Below are 25038 nucleotides of genomic sequence, written 5' to 3' on the forward strand. Positions count from 1 at the left end.
ATTTGATCTGAGTCTGGCTACTGTCCTATACGCACTAACCATCTACGCGGGGACAGTTATGGGCACTCGACATTGTGGTATCAGCCGAAGCCTTCGTGACGTCAGCGACTGAGTGGCGCGCACCGGGTTGGACCGCGTCACGCAACTTCCTTTGTAATGGAGGTTCCTAGGTCTGCTCTCCGGCCGCGTACGCAACGTGCAGGTGTGCAATGGGCGATGGGCCCAGACCCCCTGTGCCATAGGATTTAGACCGGCGTGCTGACCTCTCTGTTGTGCCTAGGTAGGGCTGCGACGTGTTGATCTTCCGAGGCCGGGCATGACCCAGGAAAGTGTGTCCGGCCAAATGGGATCGAGCGTGTTGGGTTATGTGGTACACCCCTGCATGGAAGTTTATCTATTCGAATAGCCGTGATCTTCGGTAACAGGACGACTTGGAGTTGTACCTTGACCTTATGACAACTAGAACCGGATACTTAATAAAACACACCTTTCCAAGTGTCAGATACAACCAGTGATCGCTCTCTCACAGGGCGATGAAGGGAGGATCATCGGTTAGGATTATTGCTATGCGATGTTACTTGGTGAACTTACCATCTACTCTCTCCTTCTGCTGCAAGATGGAGGTTACCAGAAGCGTAGTCTTCGATAGGACTAGCTATCCCCCTCTTATTCCAGCATTCTGCAGTTCAGTCCACATATGATACCCTTATTCCATTTGATACCAATGCATACATATGTAGTGTAGCTCCATGCTTGCGGGTACTTTGGATGAGTACTCATGGTTGCTTTGCTCCACTACAAGAAATCTGTTAATACATGACGGATCTAGTCCGTCACAAATTAGTGAAAAACTGTCATGGGTGTCCATCCTTGACGGATTTGAAATCCGTCATGTATATCGTGTCATAATTTGATATCGTACCTACCATGACGGTTCTTGGCTGTCATGGATCTGCCCCCGGCCCGCCCAGGCCCAAACCTTTGTGACGGAACAATCTGTCATGGACTAACGCCACATAGGATTTTCAATTGAGTAATTTGAATTACGTGGCTGCCTACGTGGATACTATTTTCCGTCACGAAATTCATCATGAATTTAGGCACAATTTAAAGGGCAGTTTAAATTTGGCTTAGCCCATTATCCCGTTTCTTTTGGCCAGAATTTGACTATGTTTTTAAGGGCCAATTTAAAGGGCGTTACACAAATCCTAATGCCAAATTTTCCCAACAAAAAATATTTGCAAGGTGTGAAACATTACAAAGTTTAACACAGCCATCTGTATGTATCTAAAACACAGCAGTTTAAAAAATCCTCTACAAAGTGATGACATACAACATAGATTGACAAAATATATCACACAACAAAGTTATGAACCAGTACAATCCATTTTACATCAATAGAACATATAAACTATCGAGGCTGTTATTCAAGCTCTTGCCATCGACGTTCTTGATGGAAACGATCATGCCGTGATGGGCAGCACCAAGTAGCACAGTATCCAATCTTACCTAGCATATTAACAAGAATATTAGATATTTGCACATATGGATAGATAGTAGAAATAAGAAAATTGCAACAAATATAAAAATGAATTACATGTCCAGAATTCTTAAATCTTGTAGTGCCTACAAATGAGAATAACATTGTATCTACTATAAAACAAGATTAAACATGAGGTTGCTTAAAATTAACCCCAAAAAAGTGTGTCAAATGACAAAGTGACGAAACACACATCACAGAACTCCTACCATAGTAGCAGTAGTTGAGGCCATATAAACCCATTGTAATGTAGTGGACTATGAAACATGAAAATACTTGATAAACAATGAGATAATAGATAGGAAAGTGCAACTTGAAATAATCATGCATCGTTTATATTCATTCAGGATATACAGAAATGATTTTCTATCATAAACCCATTGATTATATTATCCGTGTTACTTCTGTGCAAGACGATTCTATACGCTGCCCACTTGACCAGCATAGTACTATTATTTGTGACAGAAAAAATAGTTAAATGAAATTAACCAGTATATATTTATACATGGTGGCAGCAGTAGGAACAACCCTTGCTCCTACTTCACGAAGCAGACTACAAATTTAATCTGATGCAAGTATATATAGGTACGTTCAGACTAAAAATTTGATGTAGGAGCAAGTATTGCACGAACCAGTATATATTTATACAAGGTGGCAGCAGTAGGAACAAGGCTTGCACGAATCAGACTCATACATAGCTTAAGTATTACTTCATTTTAATGAAGGTACAAGCCGAGTCAGAACACATGCAGTAGCAATCACAAATATAGATACAGATCCTGAAACCTTCCAGGACATAAGCGAGAAGATAAATTGGATTGTCTTTTTAATATCAAATCAAGGTCTAGAAATACATAGAGATATTCAGTGGTGGACGTTGTGAAGACAATAATATTTTTTTTACATTTACAAAATGAATAATCTGATCCTGTTAGGTAGTTGTCAAGCATATCTTACCATCAACGTTGTGTGCATCTAGGCGTGCTAGTTGTGCTATATTTATGCCAGCTAATGCATTGTAACTTCAACCAATTTTTCCAACATAACCCGTGTGCTCTCTGCTCTCTGTGCTATCCTTAGTCCCTTTCACTTTCAGAAATATCATAATAAGTGAAAATGGATATACAATTGTTTGCCAACATTCGGTTTGTTCACAGCCATGTTTGTAAGGCATCAAAAACAAAGATGTATTTTGTATGCCCACAGTTTACCCAAGTTTTAGCAATGAGATGAAAGTTCCTCCCTGACAACAAGCTCAGGCCTTATACAAATTACTAGAACTGGATCAGAGAAGCAAACGATCTCACTTTAAGGAAGAAATAGAATAACTTATCTTCAGTCTGTGCGTGTTAGGCCATGGTCAGGGGTAGCGGAACCCAGCGTTGGTTCCACAGCACCGTCGGGGAGGAAGAAGCGGAGGCCAGAGGTTGGCTGGACCGCCGTGTTCCAGTATGTGTGCCTAAGATGTATGCCAATCAATCAAAGGAACTTGTTATACACACACAAAACAAATTGATCTGATCACGTCTCAGTGGTTCGTCATGTCATGTTCAGATTCAGAATAAGCTAATAGAACCCAGCACAGGAAGAAACTAAACTTGCTTATGGAAATATCTCCTTAAGTTAAAGTGTTAATCATCAAGATATTTTAAAATTTGTGAAGCACATCTGTACATTGAGAAAGTAAGATTAATAGCAAATCGAATAGCAGGAAATGAAAAACAACAAGTGCAGCTTTAGCACTCTACAGATATGGTGCTCCCGTTGCATTGAAATGTCGTTCGGATGTTTCGAAATACCATTTTATTTTTTTCTTCCGTGTGTAGATATTTCTTTCGGGGTGTACAATTTTGCTCCAAAACCACCGACTAACCTACACTGAAATATGTGCCTACTCAGTTTCAGATCGATCCCCTCAACCTATTCTATTCTATTCCATCTCTAGAATTAGGTAGCCACAGACCAAAATCAATTAAGATACTAATTCGTGAAAATTATCTCGTGGTCACGGAAGATAAAAGACGAACTGACCAAGAAGATAAAAGACGAACTGACCAAGAAGCTATGAAAATTATATGATTTTGGCACAAAGCATTGCACTGGAATTAGAGCACTAAGAGTTTTGATTCATTGTACAAAAAAATAAGATTTTACACAGCACATGGAACTTCAAGCGGCTTGTTTGTCATTTCGCTTCTTTGTCAAGTATTTTAGGTACCTATAGAAGGAGACAGGGAGATATAATTTGCATGTATGATGTATCTAGAGATTAAATTGTACAGCTACATATGTGTGGGCAGCCGAGAGCTACATGAAAGTTTATTATCCAATAACCAGAAATCATATAGGTTGAAAACTACATAGCTAAAACAAGCCCATTAACTATAAACAATAAATGTCATATTTATATGAAAAGAAATTGGCGGAAAGAAAACAGAAAATACTCTCCTTATTCTTGAATTTGAAAGCTTTTTGACCTCTATAATAATCATTTCAGTAAGTATAGGACCAGAATCATGAACTGAATTTTTAGTTAGAAGAACAAGCGTTGAATTACGTGTATTGTCAGTCAAGCTTACTTCCAGAAAACATTGAGCCCTAGCAGAACATAAGGGCAAATAGATGCTTGAGTAAATTGTATGAATAACATAAAGGGCATGTTCAGGAAAGGGCTGTGCAGATATCATCACCAAGTAAAAAAATGTTTCTAGTCCATGTGAGATATTCAAATTATGCAGGCAAGGGCAGTGCAGATATCATCACCAAGTGAAAAATGTTTTTAGCTGTACAAAGACCATTAGATGCACTGACCGGTGTGGGATCCATCACCATTATGTGCATGCAGAAACAATGGACACTGCAGTAAAATGTACCTACAGAATCTGCAAATACGAGGTTTTCTTCAGTTAGATATAAAATGGTATGAGTTTCTTAATACTAAAAGCTGATAGGATAAATCTTGCGGGCCATTACTCTGAATTATAAGTGTACAGCTACAAAACAATGCTTGAACTACAACAAGAACGGAGATTTGCCTAATACTTTTTGTTTGCAGTACAAAAAATGAATGTGCTTCACAATGTGACTAGGAAGGAACAAAGCACAAACAATCAGTAACGAACGAGTAACCCTCAGTGGTGCTCCTGCCCTTGTTGTTCATTTTAATGTCGAACAAGGCAGACGCCCAGATGTTTTCTCTGTACTGGTTCAACATGGCCAACGAGGCCTCCAGCCATCCTTTAACAGGTACGGCTAGATCAATCCATGGCCGGTGTTCAGCCCCAAGTGTTTTGCTCGTCCTGGTGGTACTCTGTACTCCTCTGCAGAGCTCCAATAAACCTTATATTAGCGGAGACGAGCAGAGGGGAACGGTAGGGTACGGGACTGGTGCAGAGGTACGTACTGGGTCTTTCCGGCTGGAGAAGGTGAACGGCGACGCATAGAGGAGGCTGCGCACCACGGATGGAGAAGATGACCGCGACGATGAGGGGAGCGACGACTGGGCGGCTGACGGACAATTGGACCGAGCCACAGGTCGCCGATGTACTCTGCATCCGTGGCTGTGTTGCCACCTCCTGTACGACTGTACCTCACCTCAGCTCGCCGCCAGATGGAGCTGGATCAATGCACGCCGCCAGCGACCTCAGGGCCGTCCAAATCCGGCAGTTGGTCCCCCCGCCACCGCTGCCGCCTCAGATCGAGGGGTATGACTGGGATGCAATAACTCGAGGGGCCGATCTGAATGGGGAGAGGCGTGGAATGGGGAGGGGTCCCGGGCGGGATAGATGTGGAGGGGCTCGACGCGGTGTGGTTCAGGTCCGGCGCTGTCGGCGCCGGCGCCGACATGGAGCGGCGAGAGGAGGAAGGTGAAGTGGCGGCGGCTATGGTTGGTACGGGAGATGGGAGAAAGGTAACTAGGGTTAGGCTGGTGTGGACTCTGTAGTTAAATGGGCTGGCTTACAATTTCACTCCCCGCGCTCGTGACTTAAAATTTTCCTTCGCGCGCGCTCCTTCATAGTTTCGCTCTTTTTTTTTTCTACATGTTGATTGCTTTCAACTGACATGTGGGTCAGACAAAGGGCATGCACGACACATCATCAGGAGCCATCCATGACGGTCCAATCATGGATCAAGAAGTAAAAGGCTAGGCCTAGCTAGTCGATCCATGACAATTTCCATGACGGTCCCTCGATGTCCGTCATAAAGGCAGTATTGTATTGAGGCCCATGCACTGCTTGCTAATATGTGACGATTTTCATGACAGTTTATAGGAACATCACCACAAATCCGTCACAGATTAACAGGTTTCTTGTAGTGCTCCCTCTTTTCCCCCTTTCTATACCCGATTGCTGCGACCAGACGTTGGAGCCCAGAAGCCAGACGCCACTGTCGATGACGACTACTACTACTCGGGAGGTGCCTACTACTACGTGCAGCCCGCTGACGACGACCAGGAGTAGTTTAGGAGGATCCCAGGCAGGAGGCATGCGCCTCTTTCGATCTGTATCCCAGTTTGTGCTAGCCTTTTTAAGGCAAACTTGTTTAACTTATGTCTGTACTCAGATATTGTTGCTTCCGCTAACTCGTCTATGATCGAGCTCTTGTATTCGAGCCTTCGAGGCCCCTGGCTTGTAATATGATGCTTGTATGACTTACTTTATTTGTAGAGTTGCGTTATGATATTTTCCCGTGAGTCCCTGATCTTGATCGTACACGTTTGCGTGTATAATTAGTGTACGGTTGAATCGGGGGCGTCACACCCGGGCCATGGGTAACCGCCCTTCTTGGCATGCCCTGGCTCTATTTTGGGACGGATGGACAGGGCCGGGATGAGAATTTTACCTCAAATTCTTAAGTGCCAAATAGAGTATAAATCGTACGCGGCCACATCCTCTCACGTGGTTTTGTCACGGTAGATGTCCTCCTATGAAAATTAAGTTATGAGGCCATCACTGCAAGGTGAAAGCTTGGACGGGGTTGATCGGAAACGAGAAACGCGAGTCTACCTAAGTTCGGTCCCTCACAGTGGAGGTAAAAGTCTACTCTTGCTTGATTGCTATTGATGAAGTTGATCGGAAATGAGAAACGCGAGTCTACCCAACTTCGGTCCCTCACAGTGGAGGTAAAAGTCTACTCCTGCTTGATTGCTATTGATGATGATCTCAATTACATGGGTGTTGTTGCGCTACCTAGCTTTCGAGAGATTCTAACCTGTCCTCTGGTCCCTTGTGTACCGTATATTCCGGGTTGTACCCATAATATGAATCCTACTCTAAGTCTTGTTGAACTTCCTTGTCCTCCAAGTTAGGAGAACTCTTGCCTGCCCCGTGCTTGGCCGTAAGCCGACTATGGACTTGTTCGTAAGCCGGCTCCAATGGGTCGGGTCTTCTCTCGAAGCCCATCATAATATTACTCAGTGTGACCCTCCTGGACCTTGGCGGGTAACGACCCAGGCAGGGTTGTATCTCCTAGTTATGGCCGAGTTTTTCCTTGGCCGGGTCTCAGCAGTGTGGACCATCCCCAAATTCATGAATTGTTTTCAAGTACGCGGAGCTTTTTCCAAATTTATATTTTTGAATTAATGAATATTTTTTATTCAAGCATTTTTCCAAGTTTGTGATTTTTTTTAAAAATCATCATCCTTTTCAAAAATTTGAACTTGTTCCCAAAAATTATAAGTCAATGGTTAACAGGGCCAAAACGGTCAAAGGGTTGAACGATCGTCCGACACGAAAGCGAAGTTTGAGCGAGGCAGTGAGCTGGTGAAGGGATCGATGGGTGAAGAGATGCTTCACTGGGCCGGCACAACCGGGATTTGCGAATGAGCGCCACTTTCCCTGGCTAGCGCAAAAGGCTCTGGTCAGGAGGTCTCTCACACTATAAGCCATAGCAGAACAATATGATACATTCTTTCTTTCTTAGCACAATATGATAAATTAAAACTAAAGCATACCAATTATTATTTTTTGCATGCTAACTAACGGAGGCTAAAAAAATAAGCTGCCTCTCCTCAGCTTAAAAAATAAATCATTCTCTAAATTTGTTGAGGCTTTTAAATTAATTTCATAATTAGTTCAGAAGCTTCAACGAATGAGGAAGGCAGCTTATGAGAAAAGCTGATGCGGCTTATTTTTTAAGTTGCCAAAAGAACTGGCCCATGCCATGTTGGCTCTTAGGAACGAAATACAGAAATTCAATCAAGGGCTTGCCTACGGTGTCATTTGAGGAGTTTCGGTCCAGTCTTTGCGTCAGCCGCGATGCCGCTTCGATTGCGCGGGGGGAGGGGGGGTGTTGAGTATATGTGTTATGTGTACATTGTTATTGGGTTCGCCTCCTAGTCCTTGTATAGTTGAGGTCCGTGGTCCACCTTTGTACATCATATATGCATGCCTATGCACGAGAGCAATACATCATGCAATCATAATCTCATACACTCAGGAATGAAATACAAAAATTTCAATCAAGGGCTCTTGTATTCGATCATACATACCGCATGGCCGGCTTCATTTCCTTATTGTATTGCGTCTTTTAATTTCTTCAAAAATGAAAGAAAGAACTATATTTAGAAAAAAGGAAAAGAAGTTGAAATCTCTCAGCCTTAATAATTGTTGTTTTCTGAAATGGAGCCTGAATTATTCTCAGTCTTCAGATGCCACATGGCAGAACACGACCGGCTATCACTGGCGGCCGCTGGGGGCCGTTGCCCGTTTGGGGATACCGCACGCGTGACTGACAAAGGGAGCGTAGAGTCGGGCGACCGCAGAGCGGGGGAAGAGGTCGCGGAGGCACCTGTCGCCGAACCTCTGGAGCACACCGCAGCACGCCGGGCTCACGCGACCGGCGAGCTGCCGCGACGCGAGCCACTTGAGGACGTCGACCGCGCAGCTCTCCGCCTGCAGCACTACCTTCCAGCAGTCAGCCGTGGTCTTGGCCACCTCGCCCTCCCCGGGGAACGGGAGCGCCGGGACGTCCGTCGCGGGTCCTGAAGGCACGGTGGTAGTACCGGTCGTGGTGGCCGGAGGGATCGATATCGCCGTGGTTGGAGTGCATGCGAGGAGGTGGAGCTGGGCTGCGATGAGCGTGAAGGCGACGACCGCGGTCTTGGAGGCCATTGCTGTTTGCTCAACGTCAGCTACACTTTCTGCTTATGTTGCTCTATGGATCAAAGTGAACAATGGCGTGTGGAGAGATGTCGGAATCGAGGGAAATGCTCAAGTGTTATATAGGGGCCGGGTACGGTGGAAGGATGGCCATACGTGAATCGCATGGGCTAACAGTCGACAAGAGCTTAATTGCGTTGGAGTTTTTCTCAGATGGAGTTAATTTGATCAAAACGGGTTATGCTAGCAGTACCGTATCGAGTTAATCTCTTGGTGTTAATTCCTCACAAAGAAACGAAAGAATTCTCGGAGTTAGTCTGCACGAGTTACTTGTTAACTGAAACTCCTTGAACTGTAACTCGCAGTGGTTCGTGCCTCCGTGGCGAGGCCTTAAGGCCCCGCTTGGTAAGCTTGTATGGACTATAACTACTTGGGAGTACAGGTCAGTTCATGTTAGGAGCACAAGTTGTGTCCGAAAAATATTACATCAAAACCAAATTAACGATACGGCATATAGTTTTGAAGATCTATACACGAGGAACGCAACAATAAAACTGGTGTATAATTTAGACACACAGTTTAATAGGTATTTGTTTTGAAAAAGCGAATCGAAAAGTAAAAGCACAAACAACCCTCCATTCCTCCCGCACGTGGTGAAAGAGCCCAGCAAAACTTGCTAATTGCAACAAATGATGCGCATGTGCTGCGCGACTTACCGCGCTGAAAAATGACGCGGGCTACCCTTGACTAGCGATTTAGAAGTAATAATAATATTAGTTGCATGACTAACTATTGGCAATTCCTTTTTCTTAGAAACACCTATTGGCAATTCCTATATGGTGCTCACCGCGTCAAAGTGTTGTCGAAATACACATGAGAGAGGAAGCAAACAAGTAACTGGGTCGGCCCATTTCACCTAGCACAAGTGACTATAATACCTGGTTTTGCGAAGCTTCTAGAAGGTCCCGACTGGGTTTGGGATCCTTTTAGGAGGGTTCTTAACCTTTTTTTCTACAGGTTTGTTTCGGTTTTCTTTTTTGTATTTATTTGTTTTTGTTTTCTTTTTCCATTTTCTAGTGCTTTTGTCATCTTTTTTTTTTGCAAACTTCAGAAAATAAAATTGTTTGTTATTTTATAAAAAACAATTTCCAATGATTTTTGTGCTTTCACATTTGATTCAGAATTCCAGAAAATATAATTCTAATTTTTCCCCAAATTCAAAAAATCTTTGCCAATTTAAAATAAATTGTTTTCACAAAATGCTCAGCATTTCAAAAAATGTTCCCTTTTTAAAATTTGTATACAAATGGTGTGCATGTGCTTTTTTCATAGTTGAGTTTTTTGAACAAGTTTTATCTCTTGAACCATGTCACCAAATCACAAACCTTTTTCATAGTTGCATTTCTCTCTTCGAGGTCTTCGAAATTAGATCTCATGTTAACATGTTTGTACGAACTTAGTTTATGAAAAAAAGGAAGCAAAAAACTGATAAATAAAAACCAAATAAAAAACATAAAAGGAGGAAATTAACTAAACGAAAATTATAAGCACAACTATGCTTCACTTTTTTTTTGGGAATCACAATTTTCTTCACTTTTTTTTGAGGAAGTACAACTATGATTTCCATTTGCACAACTTTGGTTCCCTTTTCACGCAAAACACAACACTCTTAGTCACTCTTTTAGGGAAGCACATAAGCACAATTTATGCTTCACGGTGAGCACAACTGTATGTTTTGTGCTTCACACGAAAAGAACAACTAAAAAACAAAGAAGGCAAAATTCAAAATAACAAAATAACAAAAAATGAGCAAAAAACCAAAAAGAGGAAAACCTAAAAACACCAAATGAGATAAAAAATAAAAAACAGAAAAGCATAAAAAGATAAAAAAACAAAAAAAATCATGCAACCGCCGGGTGTGTCGACACGCAACACATGGCAACGGTGGGGCGTACCACTTGGCGGCTGGAGTCTGTCACGCGCGTCCGCTTGAAAGCCCCCCAACGGGGTACCCGTGGATAGGCGCGCATAGGTCTTGCTTATAGCGAGGCAAATGCGAACACTCTATAGGGAGCCGGTGGTGGGCCGGCCCAGTAGGCCCGTGGGTTATCCGCTGGCCTCATGATGGTGTCACATTAATTTCATTCTTTTACTCTATTTGTTTTTAATAAATATATTTAAAAATATAAATTTACTTTAAAAACTCAAAACCATGAATATGGAAAATGTTAACATAGTAAGAAAAAATTGACGCAATTAAAAATGTATTGATCACTTTTTAAAAAATGTTCGTATGCGATAATTTCTATAGATCTCTACAGAAAGTAAAAATATATTTACTGTACTATAAAAAATGTTTCAGACCATTAAAAAATGCAGGTGACATTTTGAAAGAAATTCCTGCATTTAAGTATTTGTGATATGTACAAAAAAATTATACAAATGTGAAACAAATGTTCACGTCATTTAAAAATATATTTCAACATGTATTTGGGTTGGCCATGTGTTCAAGAAAGTGTTCCAACACGCATTGAAAGAAAAATGTTCAACGTGTATAAAAAAAATCTTTCGCATGTACTACAAAAACATATATTGTGTACTTAAAAAATGCAGACATGTGTTAAAAAGAAAACCAATGAAAACAGATAAAAATAAATAATGTGAAGAAAATCGAGAAAGAAACAAAGTATAATGAAGATAGAAAGTAGAAAAAAAATAAAAAAAATATGAAAGAATAAAGAAAGCCGAAATTAACTAAGAAAAAAAGAAGAACCAAAGAAAACCGGTGAAGAGATAAAACCCAAAGAGAAACCAAAGAAAATGAACGGAAAGAAAAGAAAATCAGCGAACGAGCGAAGCAATGGCGAGCAAGCGACAAATGGACAAATATTGGCTGGTATAGTAGTGTAGTGCGTAGGAAATTCTTCAGGTAGGACATGCTTCCATCTGACCATAAACGAGATGCTCCCATGGACAAATCCATCCACAAATCCATAGCACGCTAAATTGGTCGACCAAAAGCATTATCATTCTACATCTGGCTTGAATGGGCTGACTGGAATAGTTATCTCCCAATTCTAACATCGGGCCTAAATGGGCCGACTTCAAACTAATGTAAGACACTGAAAGAGGGGAAAATAACTTTGGACCGACGACCAGCAAACGTTTGTCCGGCTCCGGCCAAGTGCGGTGGCCGGCAGCGACTCCGTCTTCGGCGCCTTTGTCCCGGCATGCACGTCTCGTATGCTACCAAGCGCACAGGTGGACGAGACCCGGAAACGACCGGATCAAACTAATCAAAATTAAGTTGCTGAATCCTTTCCTGCTTCTTATAATCCATCGATGCGTCCCTTCGTTCCATTGGTCACTGCAATGCAGAGCTCCACGTCCATCTTGACCATTTCTCCTCCCATCCACTACAAGCGTACGTGAATCCGGACAACCGATCTCTCTATATAACCATGTATGAGTACTTGTTCTCGTCACACCCAGCACAGAGTACAGTTCAGTAAGTAGAAGAAAAAGAAGTTTCAATTTCAGTGCTCGGCGATATCCATGGCTTCCAAGCATATGCTTGCCGTGGCGGTGGCACTGGCCGTGGTCTTCCTCCCGTTGCTTGCCGCATCGGCCGCCGTCCATCCCGTGGGGGATGGCACAGGGTGGACCCTCGGGTTTGACTACACTGCCTGGTCCGAGAGCAAGCAGTTCACGGTCGGTGACGCGCTAGGTAATCAATCATTCCAAGTCTTATGGCACCAAAAACATATACACTGTTTATTACTTCAAAAAGTTTGCAAAGAAATTTAAATTGTTGCTAATCTGCATTTTTTATTATTGAAAAGGAACTAATCCGCATTTACCATCAGTTCTTAACAAACTCGTGATCCTCTATAAAACTGTAAAAAGCTCGAGCTAATTGACTAATTCATCCACATTACTGATTGCAGTCTTCAATTACAAAATGGCCTTCCATAATGTGGTGGAAGTGAGTGGGCCGGACTTCAAGGCATGTAAGAACAGCAAGGGCACCGTTGCCTGGACCTCCGGCACCGATCAGGTCCACCTCGGCGATGCAGGGAGGAGGTGGTTTATCTGCACTGTGGGGAACCATTGCAAGATGGGCATGAAGCTCAACGTCACCATCCTCGCAGCAGGCGCGTCTTCTCCTGCTCCTGCACCCGCTCCGTGGGCTGCATCGTTGTCGACTCCTCATCCTGCGTCCAAGCGGCCATTCGTTTGATTCCAAGGGGTGATATGATTTCATGCTACAGGCCGTCATGGTCGGCGTAGGTGTGTCAATGTGAGAAACCGAGAGAGTTGAGTTGTGCATGGTTTTGTAGTTGTCTTTTCTCTCTTACTATTTGTTTGTTACATTAGCTAAGAAATATCGTTCGTTGCAACATTGTGAATTTGTGCCCTTGAAATTTCTTCATTCAAAGGTTAATTCTAGTAAGGAACTCCTTTAGGGTGAGAGAACTGAGAGAGGGGATGGTGCCATCATGGTGATGGTTTGCGAGCTACTCCACGTTCGGCCTAAACAGGCTCATGGAATTTTTTTTAGAGAAAAGGCCAGAGCCCGACTTTATAAATAAAGCCACATGACAGCGTTACGAGACCAAACAGGAAAGAGACCAGTTAACGAGGAGAACGCACACAGCGCACGGAACGAAAAGTATATAAGAGTAGCCAAGGAAGGATGGATACAGGCAACTGCCATACACGGCGCGCAGGCCGGAAAGGAGTGAGACCTAAACTCCGCAAACAGCACCACCAGGATTAGACGACAGGATCCCGTCCGGAGATGTGAGATGCCGAAGCCCGGATTTTGTCGATGAGCAGGTCCAGGGCATCCCGATCAACCTCCTTAGTCAATGATCTCCACTGCTGCAATAATATACATGATTTAAAAAGAACGTCAGCAGGCTTAGATGGGAAGATATGCTCAATAGTAAATTTGTTCCTAATGGTCCACAGAGCCCAACATAAGGCACCCAGGCCAACCCAAAACACCCTCTTGGTGACCCCAACCAAAGCTTTGGCTAGGGTTCGAATATCGAAGAAAGAGGAGGGGTTCCAAGAGACCCGAAGCCAAGATCTGACACAGCACCAAACCAGCTTGGCCAGCACGCAATTGAAAAAGATGTGATCAGAGTTCTCCAAGGCCCCACATAGATGACAGAAATCCGAGCCAGGCCCATTGTGCTTTTTAATCTGGTCAGCAGCCGGCAGGCGACCACGAAAGGCTTGCCAAAGGAAAATTTTAATCTTAGGAGGAACTTTGGACTTCCAAACACAAGAGAATCTGGTCGAAGGAGTACCACCAAAAAGTCTAGAATAAAGCGACTTGACCGTAAATCTACCTGAGGCTGAATGAGGCCAGACTACAGAATCGGCCGACTCCGAGAGCACGGGGAAGAGGGCAGAGAGACTTTGCCAATCTTCCAACTCTTCAGGAGACAGGGCCCGACGAAAGGCCAGATCCCAGTTATTAGCCGCCACCTCCACGATGGAGATACCCGGATTAGGACAGTAAAAGAACAAAACCGGAAAACTATCAGCGAGGGGGGCATCCCCCGACCACCAGTCCAACCAAAAGCGGACTGCCATCCCATTACCAACATTAAATTTAACATGTTCCAGGAAAATAGGTCTGACTTTGACAAGGGATTTCCAAAATTGAGAGCCGCGCCTCGCGGTGGCAAACAGCGGGTTGGAATGTGGGAAGTATTTAGCCTTAAGAATCGAGAACCAAAGCGAGTCAGCCCCACTAGTTAAAATTTTCCACCACCACTTGATAAGCAAACAAATGTTCATCACCCGAGTATTAATAATACCTAACCCCCCACGGTTTTAGGCTTACACATATGCTGCCACTTGACCAGCCTATATTTCCGTTTGTTATCCGCGGAATTCCAGTAGAAGGCTCCCCGATGTTTGTCGAAGCCAGCATGCATGCCATCTGTAAGAAGATAGAAGCCCATAAGAAACATGGGGAGAGAGGATAAGCAGGAGTTAATTAGAGCAACTTTGCCAGCATTGGTATTATATCTGCCTCTCCAAGGGAGCACCCTGTTCCCCACTTTAGCGACCGCCGGAGCGAAATCTTTAGCATGGAGCACGTCAGGAGAGATAGGAAGGCCTAGATATTTAAAGGGAAAGAAACCCAAAGAATAGTTCAGAAGCCTGGCAACCCGCAAGGCTTCCGCCTCATCCACACCCGTCACCAGGACCTCACTTTTAGCGAAATTAATCTTAAGACCCGGAACAGCTTCGAAACACAACAGGATGAATTTAAGATTGGCAATGCAGGTGTCATCCAGCTCCACCAAGATAATTGTATCATCCGCATATTGCAAGTGGGAAACACCCTCCGGAAGTAAATGAGAGACCACAGGAGCAATGTGCCCACAACGGGCCGCCCTGGAAAGCATGCACGAGAAGGCGTCGGCCACAAAATTAAAAAGAACAGGGGAAGCAGGATCCCCTTGGCGAAGGCCCCTACCATTAGCGAGGAAATTGCTAACAAAACCATTAACCGAAACGGCAGTATGGCCACCCGAGACCAACTGCATGATACAGGCTCATGGAATTCCGGGTTGGGGTGATCAATCTGCTCCCTAATGCATGATGAGTTGATGACTTGTGCTTCTCGATAGGAATGGTGTCATCATTAGCGCTTACTATTATCTTTGAGGCGAAATCATGATAGTGGTACAATAAATTAAGTGTCTTTGTCACTTTGTACGCAAGTTGGGCACGAGAAGAAGGCGTTTCAAAAAATATGAGACACTATGAAGGAAATTGTGAAGTTGGATCGCTGATAGCTGGGTGGCGAATACACACGCATGGAAACCTTCCCAATCATTATTGATGGAATTGCAGATTGGTTTCCCTTTTTTTTCCGAATATCAGATTGGATTCCTTCCCTTTTCACAGAGTTAAGGTTAGTTATAGTGGGAGTAACATAGATAGTAACATGCATCTACATGCAATGCCAACTAGGCAAATTGGTGAGTTGGCACACTATTAAATGAGAAAAAAGAGGAAGGTGGTATCATGTTATCATCACATAGCGCTTTCAGAAAAACAATGAATCTATACACTAATAAATGCAACAATCTATGATACTATTTCTAAGTTACTTTGGACTACGAAGATAGTAATATAGACTAGTGTCGTATGCATGACACTAGTTTAAGTTACTCTCCAGTATGACTAGCCTAAACCAATTCTCGCAAATGAAAATCAGGTGAATCGAGCATGACAATAATTCTCACCATGTCTTCCTAGGATGCTACCATCGCTCCTCCAACCTAATTATTAGTGATCGGTGAAGCATCGATCATCTTGTTCTCTTCTTGTCGCATGCAGTTATTGGCTATAGATAATAGATAGTCTCGTCCACTAGGAAACCTTTGAAACAACCAACACTCAAGACCCGGCACGAGTCTAATTCACGATTACAAAAAGGGGATTCGCTTGAGCCGCTAAGATCTGCCTTAACGATGTTCTACTACCACGGGGAGGATCATCGTAGCATCAACGAGCCTGGCCAGCCCAAGTGTCCATGTCTAATTACACCAAAATATCTATACCTTCTAATAAAGCACGGTACATTTCCTGAATTTTTGGTCAGTTCACCATATGGAATTATTTTCTTTCGTACCTATCTAAGATGGTACTAAAAAATTTGTTCGTCAACGCATAATTTTTTTTGGTTGGGCCTTCAAACCGTGCAATCAAGGGCCTGCTCCGAATTCTTTTTTCTCTTTGACTGGGGACAGAGAGTGAGTCCCTTACATGGACCAAGGGGCCTGCTCCACATTTTCTTTCTTTTAATTGGGCGGCAAGCTAGGAAAAAAAATGCACAAAAAAATAATATTCTTTTTGTAACCTATGCTCCGAGTAGGCCGACTGCAATTTACATAATGCAAACTGCATTGGACCTCTGCCGGACCTGCAAAAAAGAATCACCAACTCAACAAGTGGGCTCTTTCTATCATTATTAAATAGTATCACCTCGCCCCTTACACCAAAACCACCAATTTATATACGTTTTTGAGTTGCCTCTTATTGATCAACTCAATAAGTTGGCTTAGGAATAATAAGCAAGAGGATGAGGATGACGACGGGAGAAGGGAACGAGTCCTGTTAAATGAAGGAAGGAATATGCTGTCCTATGTGAGCTAATTAAGTGATGAGCAAATAAACAACTTCTTGCATAATGAAAGACGACTGCTAGGCGCCGGCGTGCTGGTCGAAATTTCCCCCAGTCGTCTGCCTAGCATTTAATCGAGCGCGCATCAAGGGGCCCTTTTAGTGCACAGGCTAGGTGTGTTCGTCTTCGTCCCTCCTCACACACGCTTGGAGAGAAAAAAAAGGACGACCGTGGCGCTCGCCGGCCGTCCTCGCGCTCGCCATATGCAGCTCCGCCGCCGACTGCGTAGGTCCGTCGCCAGCCAGACGCAGCTCTGCCCTCGCCCACCCCCTGCCCCTGCCCTGCTTGCAGCTCCGGAATGGTGGTAGCTCCGTCGATTGATGGTTGGAACACCCCATCCCCCGAGCTTCGGTCTACACCAGGAGTCGTCGCCAACGGTGTCGTTCCAGCATTTTGCGAGAACATAGGGTTGTAGCTTTTAGCTTTACTGGTTGCAGCAAAAAATAACTACAGCTCCAGCTCTTCTAATCATGGTTCCAGCTCGGCATGGTGACCGTCCCAGATGGCCACGACCATGGATGAAACTCTGCCGTGGTAGCCATTGCAGCTCGCCGCGGGCGCAGTTCCAACACGCCGAGTCGTTGCAGCACCCGCCCAGCCACAATCCTAGCTCATAGTCCCATGTGGTTTCCAGCTCATCGTGGTGACCGTCGTGCTCACCGCGGTCATCGGTTCCAGCAAAAATTAGACACGGTTGCAGCTCCGTTACTATATGGTTGCAGCATTGAGTGGTCAAGGTCGCGCCTTGCCGTCGAGGTAGTATCGGAAACAATTGCCAGTTGCAGCTTCCCACGAGCTGGTTGTAGCTCCTCAGTACGTCGGTTGCAACCCCCACTGTCTGGATCGAACACACGTCCTTGGTTGTAGCATTCGTCGTCTCCGACCGTCGTCTATGGTTGTTGTTGGGGAACGTAGTAATTTCAAAAAATTTCCTACGCACACGCAAGATCATGGTGATGCATAGCAACGAGAGGGGAGAGTGTGATCTACGTACCCTTGTAGACCGACAGCGGAAGCGTTAGCACAATGCGGTTGATGTAGTCGTACGTCTTCACGGCCCGACCGATCAAGCACCGAAACTATGACACCTCCGAGTTTTAGCACACGTTCAGCTCGATGACGATCCCCAGACTCCGATCCAGCAAAGTGTCGGGGAAGAGTTCCGTCAGCACGACGGTGTGGTGACGATCTTGATGTTCTACCGTCCCAGGGCTTCGCCTAAGCACCGCTACAATATTATCGAGGATTATGGTGGAAGGGGGCACCGCACATGGCTAAGAAAACGATCACGTGGATCAACTTATGTGTCTAGGGGTGCCCCCTGCCCCCGTATATAAAGGAGCAAGGGGAGGAGGCCGGCCGGCCCTATAGGCGCGCCAAGGAGGAGTCCTCCTCCTAGTAGGAGTAGGACTCCTACTAGGAGGGGGAAGGAAGTGGGGAGGGAGAAGGAAAGGGGGGCGCCGCCCCCCTCTCCTAGTCCAATTCGGACCAGGGGGGAGGAGGCGCGCGGCCCACCCTGGCTGCCCTTCTCTCTCTCCACTAAGGCCCATATGGCCCATTACTTCTCCCCAGGGGTTTCGGTAACCCTCCGGTACTCCGGTTTTCTCCGAAATCACCCGGAACACTTCCGGTGTCCGAATATAGTCGTCCAATATATCAATCTTTATATCTCGACCATTTCGAGACTCCTCGATATGTCCGTGATCACATCCGGGGCTCCGAACTAAGTTCGGTACATCAAAACTCATAAACTCATAATATAAATGTCATCGAAACCTTAAGCGTGCGGACCCTACGGGTTCGAGAACAATGTAGACATGACTGAGACATGTCTCCGGTCAATAACCAATAGCGGAACCTGGATGCTCATATTGGCTCCTACATATTCTACGAAGATCTTTATCGGTCAGACCACATAACAACATACGTTGTTCCCTTTGTCATCGGTATGTTACTTGCCCGAGATTCGATCGTCGGTATCTCAATACCTAGTTCAATCTCGTTACCGGCAAGTCTCTTTACTCGTTTCGTAATACACCATCTCACAACTAACTCATTAGTTGCAATGCTTGCAAGGCTTATGTGATGTACATTACCGAGAGGGCCCAGAGATACCTCTCCGACAATCAGAGTGACAAATCCTAATCTCGAAATACGCCAACCCAATATTTACCTTTGGAGACACCTGTAGAGCTCCTTTATAATCACCCAGTTACGTTGTGACGTTTGGTAGCACACAAAGTGTTCCTCCGACAAACGGGAGTTGCATAATCTCATAGTCATAGGAACATGTATAAGTTATGAAGAAAGCAATAGCAATATACTAAACGATCGGGTGCTAAGCTAATGGAATGGGTCATGTCAATCACATCATTCTCCTAATAATGTGATCCCGTTAATCAAATGACAACACATGTCTATGGTTAGGAAACATAACCATCTTTGATTAACGAGCTAGTCAAGTAGAGGCATACTAGTGACGTTTAGTTTGTCTATGTATTCACACAAGTATTATGTTTCCGGATAATACAATTCTAGCATGAATAATAAACATTTATCATGATATAAGGAAATAAAATAATAACATTATTATTGCCTCTAGGGCATATTTCCTTCAGTTGTAACATTCATCGTCCATGGTTATAACATCGGTCAGAAAGCTTGTAGCTTCTTGATACACTAGTAGAAAAAGGGTCAAACGTGAAGCACATTAGTGCCGGTTTGAATTTGAGCCGGCACTAATGTGTACATTAGTGCCGGTTCCAACGGCTAGCCGGGCCGCTATCATTAGTACCGGTTCATGGCGAACCTTTAGCACCGGTTCGTGCCACGAACCGGTACTAAAGTGAGTGGTGGCAGGATGTTGTCAGTCCGGGGCCCCTCCAGCACCTTTAGTACCGGGTCGTATCACGAACCGATACTAAAGGTCGTCCTACATAGACCCTTCGTCCACCCGAGCTCGCTCTGTTCTTCACCTTTCCCCTCTCCTCTCTATTCTTTTCCCTCTTCCTCTCAAGCTCATCACACATTTTGCCCAAGATTTGAAGGCCCCCATCCATTCAAATGATCACAAAGGTTAGCAACTTTTTCGTTTCATCTCTCATTGCTAGATTAGCTCGTGCAATGCTTTATATAGTGATTGATTTTTGAGTTTAGTAATTTGGGAGGAATTATATATATGTGCTAGTATTTGATTTATATGCAATTTGAGGTCAAAATAAACACTTAGTTTGCATATGTAGGTGTGGTTTACTTAGTACCTTCTAAATCTCCGTCGTAACCACCGTCGATCGCTCGCAACGTCCCGTCGCCGGCACCACCTTATGGTGAGCCTCTTGTTCATGAAGTTTTATATAAAAAATTGATGTTTGTGTGATTTGGATATATAGTTACTCGTATAATTATCTTACCCATACGTTCTTTGTTATACATAGTGCCATGGTTTTGATATCCGTCCCCGTCGGCCCTCGTCCGGGTTATGATTCAGATGTGGTATATTCTCTTTTAAAACTATTCATTGCATTTCGTGTTTATGACAAATTATGCCCATCAAGTTGACTGTATGTAGGAGTTAGTTGAACCGGAAATTCCAACCGACCCTATTGTCGAGAGGTTAAATTTAGTTGAAAGAGAAAACGAGGATTTGAAGGAAAAATTGAAAAGAATTGAGGTGGAGAAGATGGAATTGGAGTTGCATGTTGCCGATGTCGTCGATGATCACAAGATTAAGATGGAGAAAATGTGCTTGAAGATTAGAAAGATTAGAAAATATGCCATTCATAGTGAGGCTTGGTATCATTATGCTGTTGGATCAATTGTTACCTTAGTTGCGATCTTGATCGCATTTGTTGTTGCATTTAAATTCTTTAGCTAGAGAGTTATTTGTTTGTTGCATTTAAGTGTTGTATGATCTTTATGTATGAACTTTATGTATTGTATTAGTTTGATGTTTTCGCTGCTACGTATTGAAGATGAGCCGGCAATGGATGTACGATGACCGATGCTCTCCCGAGTTCATTAATGGCGTGCGTACTTTTCTGCTTGCGGCTGAGGCAAACAAGCAAGCGGATGGTTTTATGCATTGTCCATGTGCTGGCTATAAGAATGGTCACAATTACTCTACGTCAAGAACCATTCACGTCCACCTGTTTGAGTCCGGTTTCATGCCCCACTATAATGTTTGGACCAAGCATGGAGAAAGAGGGGTTATGATGGAAGACAATGAAGAAGAAGAGGACGACGACAACTATCCTGGCCATGGGTTCCCTGAATACGATGATACAACAATGAGGGGAAAAGCTGAGCCAGTAATGCGGGAAGAAGCTGAGCCGGCAATGCAGGAAGAAGCTGAAGAAGAGGCATCGGATGAGCCCGTTGATGATCTAGGTCGAGCCATTACCGATGCAAAGAGAAACTGCGCAAGTGATTTGGAGAAGAAGAAGTTGCAGCGCATGTTAGAGGATCACAAAAAACTGTTGTACCCGAATTGCTTAGGTGACAAGAAAAAGTTGGGCACCACACTAGAATTGCTGCAATGGAAGGCAGAGAATGGTGTATCTGACAAGGGATTTGGAAAGTTGCTGGTAATGATAAAGGACATGCTTCCAAAGGACAACGAATTGCCCGAGAGTACGTACGAAGCAAAGAAGGTTGTCCGCCCTCTAGGGTTAGAGGTGCAGAAGATACATGCATGCCCTAATGATTGCATCCTCTACCGCGGTGAGTACGAGGATTTGAACGCTTGCCCGGTATGCGGTGCATTGCGCTATAAGATCAGCCGCGATGACCCTGGTGATGTCGAGGGGGAGCGCCCCAGGAAGAAGATTCCTGCCAAGGTGATGTGGTATGCTCCTATAATACCACGGTTGAAATGTTTGTTCCAAAACAAAGAGCATGCCAAGGCGATGCGATGGCACAGAGAAGACCGTAAGAAAGACGGAAAGTTGAGAGTACCCGCTGACGGGTCGCAGTGGAGAAAAATCGAAAGAAAGTACGGGAAGGAGTTTGCAGATGACACAAGGAACATATGGTTTGATCTAAGTGCAGACGGCATTAATCCTTTTGGGGAGCAGAGCAGCAACCATAGCACCTGGCATGTGACTCTATGTTTGTATAACCTTCCTCCTTGGTTGTGCATGAAGCGGAAGTTCATTATGATGCCAGTGCTCATCCAAGGCCCTAAGCAACCCGGCAATGACATTGATGTGTACCTAAGGCCATTAGTTGAAGAACTCTCACAACTGTGGAATGGAACAGGTGTACGTGCGTGGGATGAGCACATGGGGGAAGAATTTGACCTAAGGCGTTGCTGTTCGTGACCATCAATGATTGGCCTGCTCTCAGTAACCTTTTAGGACAGACAAACAAGGGATACCGCACATGCACGCACTGTTTGGACGATACCGACAGTATATATTTGGCTAATTATAAGAAGAATGTGTACCTGGGACACCGTCGATTTCTTCCGAGCAGGCATCTCGTAAGAAAGAAAGGCAAGCATTTCAAAGGTGAGGCGGATCACCGGACGAAGCCTCGCCACCGTACTGGTGCTGATGTACATGATATGGTCAAGGATTTGAAGGTGGTCTTTGGAAAGGGTCCTGGTGGACAACCTGTTCTGAATGACGCTGACGGACGCGCACCCATGTGGAAGAAGAAATCTATATTTTGGGACCTGCCCTATTGGAAAGACCTAGAGGTCCGCTCCGCAATCGATGTGATGCACGTGACGAAGAATCTTTGTGTGACCCTACTTGGCTTCTTGGGCGTGTATGGGAAGACAAAAGATACACCTGAGGCACAGGAGGACCAGCAACATATGCACGGAAAAGACGGCATACATCAAGATCATGCAAGCTACGCTCTTACCAAAGAAGAGAAGGAAATCTTCTTTGAATGCCTGCTTAGTATTAAGGTACCGTCTGGCTTCTCGTCGAATATAAAGGGAATAATAAACATGGCAGAGAAAAAGTTCCAGAACATAAAGTCTCATGACTGCCACGTGATTATGACGCAACTGCTTCCGGTTGCATTGAGGGGGCTTCTACCGGAAAACGTTCGATTAGCCATTGTGAAGCTATGTGCATTTCTCAATGCAATCTCTCAGAAGGTAATCGATCCAGAAATCATACCAAGGTTAGAGAATGATTTGGTGCAATGTCTTGTCAGTTTCGAGTTAGTGTTCCCACCATCCTTCTTCAACATCATGACGCACGTCCTAGTTCACCTATGGGAAGAGATTAACGTTTTGGGTCCTGTATTTCTACACAATATGTTCCCCTTTGAGAGGTTCATGAGAGTCTTAAAGAAATATGTTCATAACCGTGCTTGGCCAGAAGGAAGCATCTCCAAGGGCCATGAAAATGAGGAGGTCATTGAGTTTTGTATTGACTTTATTCCTGACCTTAAGCCGATTGGTGTTCCTGAATCGCGGCATAAGGGCAGACTGGATGGAAAAGGCACGCTAGGAGGGGAACAAATAATATGTATGGACGGACATTCTCTCACTAAAGCACACTACACAGTTCTACAGAATTCCGCCTTGGTGGCTCCATATATGGATGAACACAAGAATTTGCTACGCTCCAAACACCCGGAGCGGTCTGATGACTGGATTACACGTGAACAAACCAGGAGTTTCGCCAGCTGGTTGCAGACACGTACCATGCATGACACCTCTATTGAAGATGACTTGTACTTGCTGTCCCAGTTACCATCTTCGAATATAATGACTTTCAAAGGGTACGAGATAAATGGTAATACATTTTACACGATCGCCCAAGATAAGAAGAGCACCAACCAAAACAGTGGTGTCCGCTTTGATGCAGAAACCAAGACAGGAAAAGAAACATATTATGGTTATATATAGGACATATGGGAACTTGACTATCGACGTGGTTTGAAGGTCCCTTTGTTTCGGTGCAAATGGGTCAATATGACACGAGGCGGGGTAACGGAAGACCCGCAGTACGGAATGAAAACAGTGGATCTCAACAATCTTGCGTATGCAGACGAACCATTCGTCCTAGCCAATGATCTGGCACATGTTTTCTATGTGCAGGACATGTCTACCAAGCCAAGAAAAAGAAAAGATAAGGAAGCGAATGCATCGTACGATGAGCCAAAGCGGCACATAGTTCTTTCTGGGAAGATAAACATCGTGGGAGTGGATGACAAGACAAACATGTCAGAAGATTATGAAAAGTTTGATGAAATTGCTCCATTCACAGTGAATATTGACCTGAGCATCCCGTTAAATGATGAAGATTTTCCATGGTTACGGCGCAAAGGGACACACGCGAAGAAAAAGTTTCACACCCAAAGATCTGGGATGTGATCGGCTTCACTATCATCACTTTCTTCTGTGTTTCACACCCAGGACGGAATCTCTATAATAGTTAGGGTAGTTATGTGTTTTGGCATTTGAAACGCGAAGAAATTTTATGTGCAAACAAATTCTTTCATGCCTTTACTGATTTTTAAAGTTAAGTTATTCACAAACTAGTGATTCACACTAATTTCAAATAATTCAAAATTTAAACTATTCAAATTTGAAAACTACGATCACTAACAGAAAGTTTGTAATTTTTTGTACCTAAAGCAAAAATATTCACAAAGAAACTCTAAATACACAAAAAAACAACTCAAAAAAATAAAGAAAAAAAAATAAAAAAGCCCGCCTACTGGGCTAGAGCGGCCTGCATACGACTAGAAACCCAACCTGTTGTTGGGCCAGGATGCAGGCCCGCAAAGGCCCAGTAGGCCCACAGGGCAGCACAGAACATGTAGGCCCAGTAGGCCTGCTTTGGAGAGGAGCTCGAGAGAGCTACCGCACGGGGGGTTATAAACCAGTGCATACGCCCCTCGGCTAGCGAGGTGGGACTAAACTTGCCGCACCGCACCTACGCCAGCACATCCCCTTTAGTACCGGGTGGTGGCACCAACCGGTACTAAAGGGGGGGGGGCCTTTAGTACCGGTTGGAGCCACCACCCGATACTAAAGGGGGTGCGCTTCATGCCGCTTGGCCGGCCAAATTAGGCCTTTAGTATCGGTTGGTGGCTCCAACCGGTACTAAAGGTCCATCCTATATAACTAAACACTTCAAAAATTTCAGTTTCTCATCTGCTTCTTCTCCTCTGCCCCGTCGCCCGCCGCCCCCGTCTCCATATCCCTCGTCGCC

At 44.4% G+C, this 25038-nt stretch overlaps 1 protein-coding gene and 1 long non-coding RNA gene across 2 annotated transcripts; one reads left to right on the forward strand and one right to left on the reverse strand.

Moving 5' to 3' along the window:
• Positions 1–1278: 1278 nt before the first annotated feature.
• Positions 1279–5493, reverse strand: LOC123105357 (uncharacterized). Its single transcript, XR_006450809.1, has 2 exons — positions 4944–5493; positions 1279–4860 (listed from the first exon to the last, which is right to left on the reverse strand). It is a non-coding gene; the product is annotated as an uncharacterized lncRNA (long non-coding RNA).
• A 6702-nt stretch (positions 5494–12195) lies between these two features.
• LOC123107968 (mavicyanin-like) lies at positions 12196–12880 on the forward strand. Its single transcript, XM_044529843.1, has 2 exons — positions 12196–12367; positions 12588–12880. The coding sequence occupies exons 1-2, from the start codon at positions 12196–12198 to the stop codon at positions 12878–12880; spliced, it is 465 nt and encodes a 154-aa protein (XP_044385778.1).
• The last annotated feature ends 12158 nt before the right edge of the window (positions 12881–25038 follow it).

The sequence above is a fragment of the Triticum aestivum genome, chromosome 5A (genome assembly GCF_018294505.1).
Source record: "Triticum aestivum cultivar Chinese Spring chromosome 5A, IWGSC CS RefSeq v2.1, whole genome shotgun sequence".
Taxonomy (NCBI): Eukaryota; Viridiplantae; Streptophyta; class Magnoliopsida; order Poales; family Poaceae; genus Triticum; species Triticum aestivum.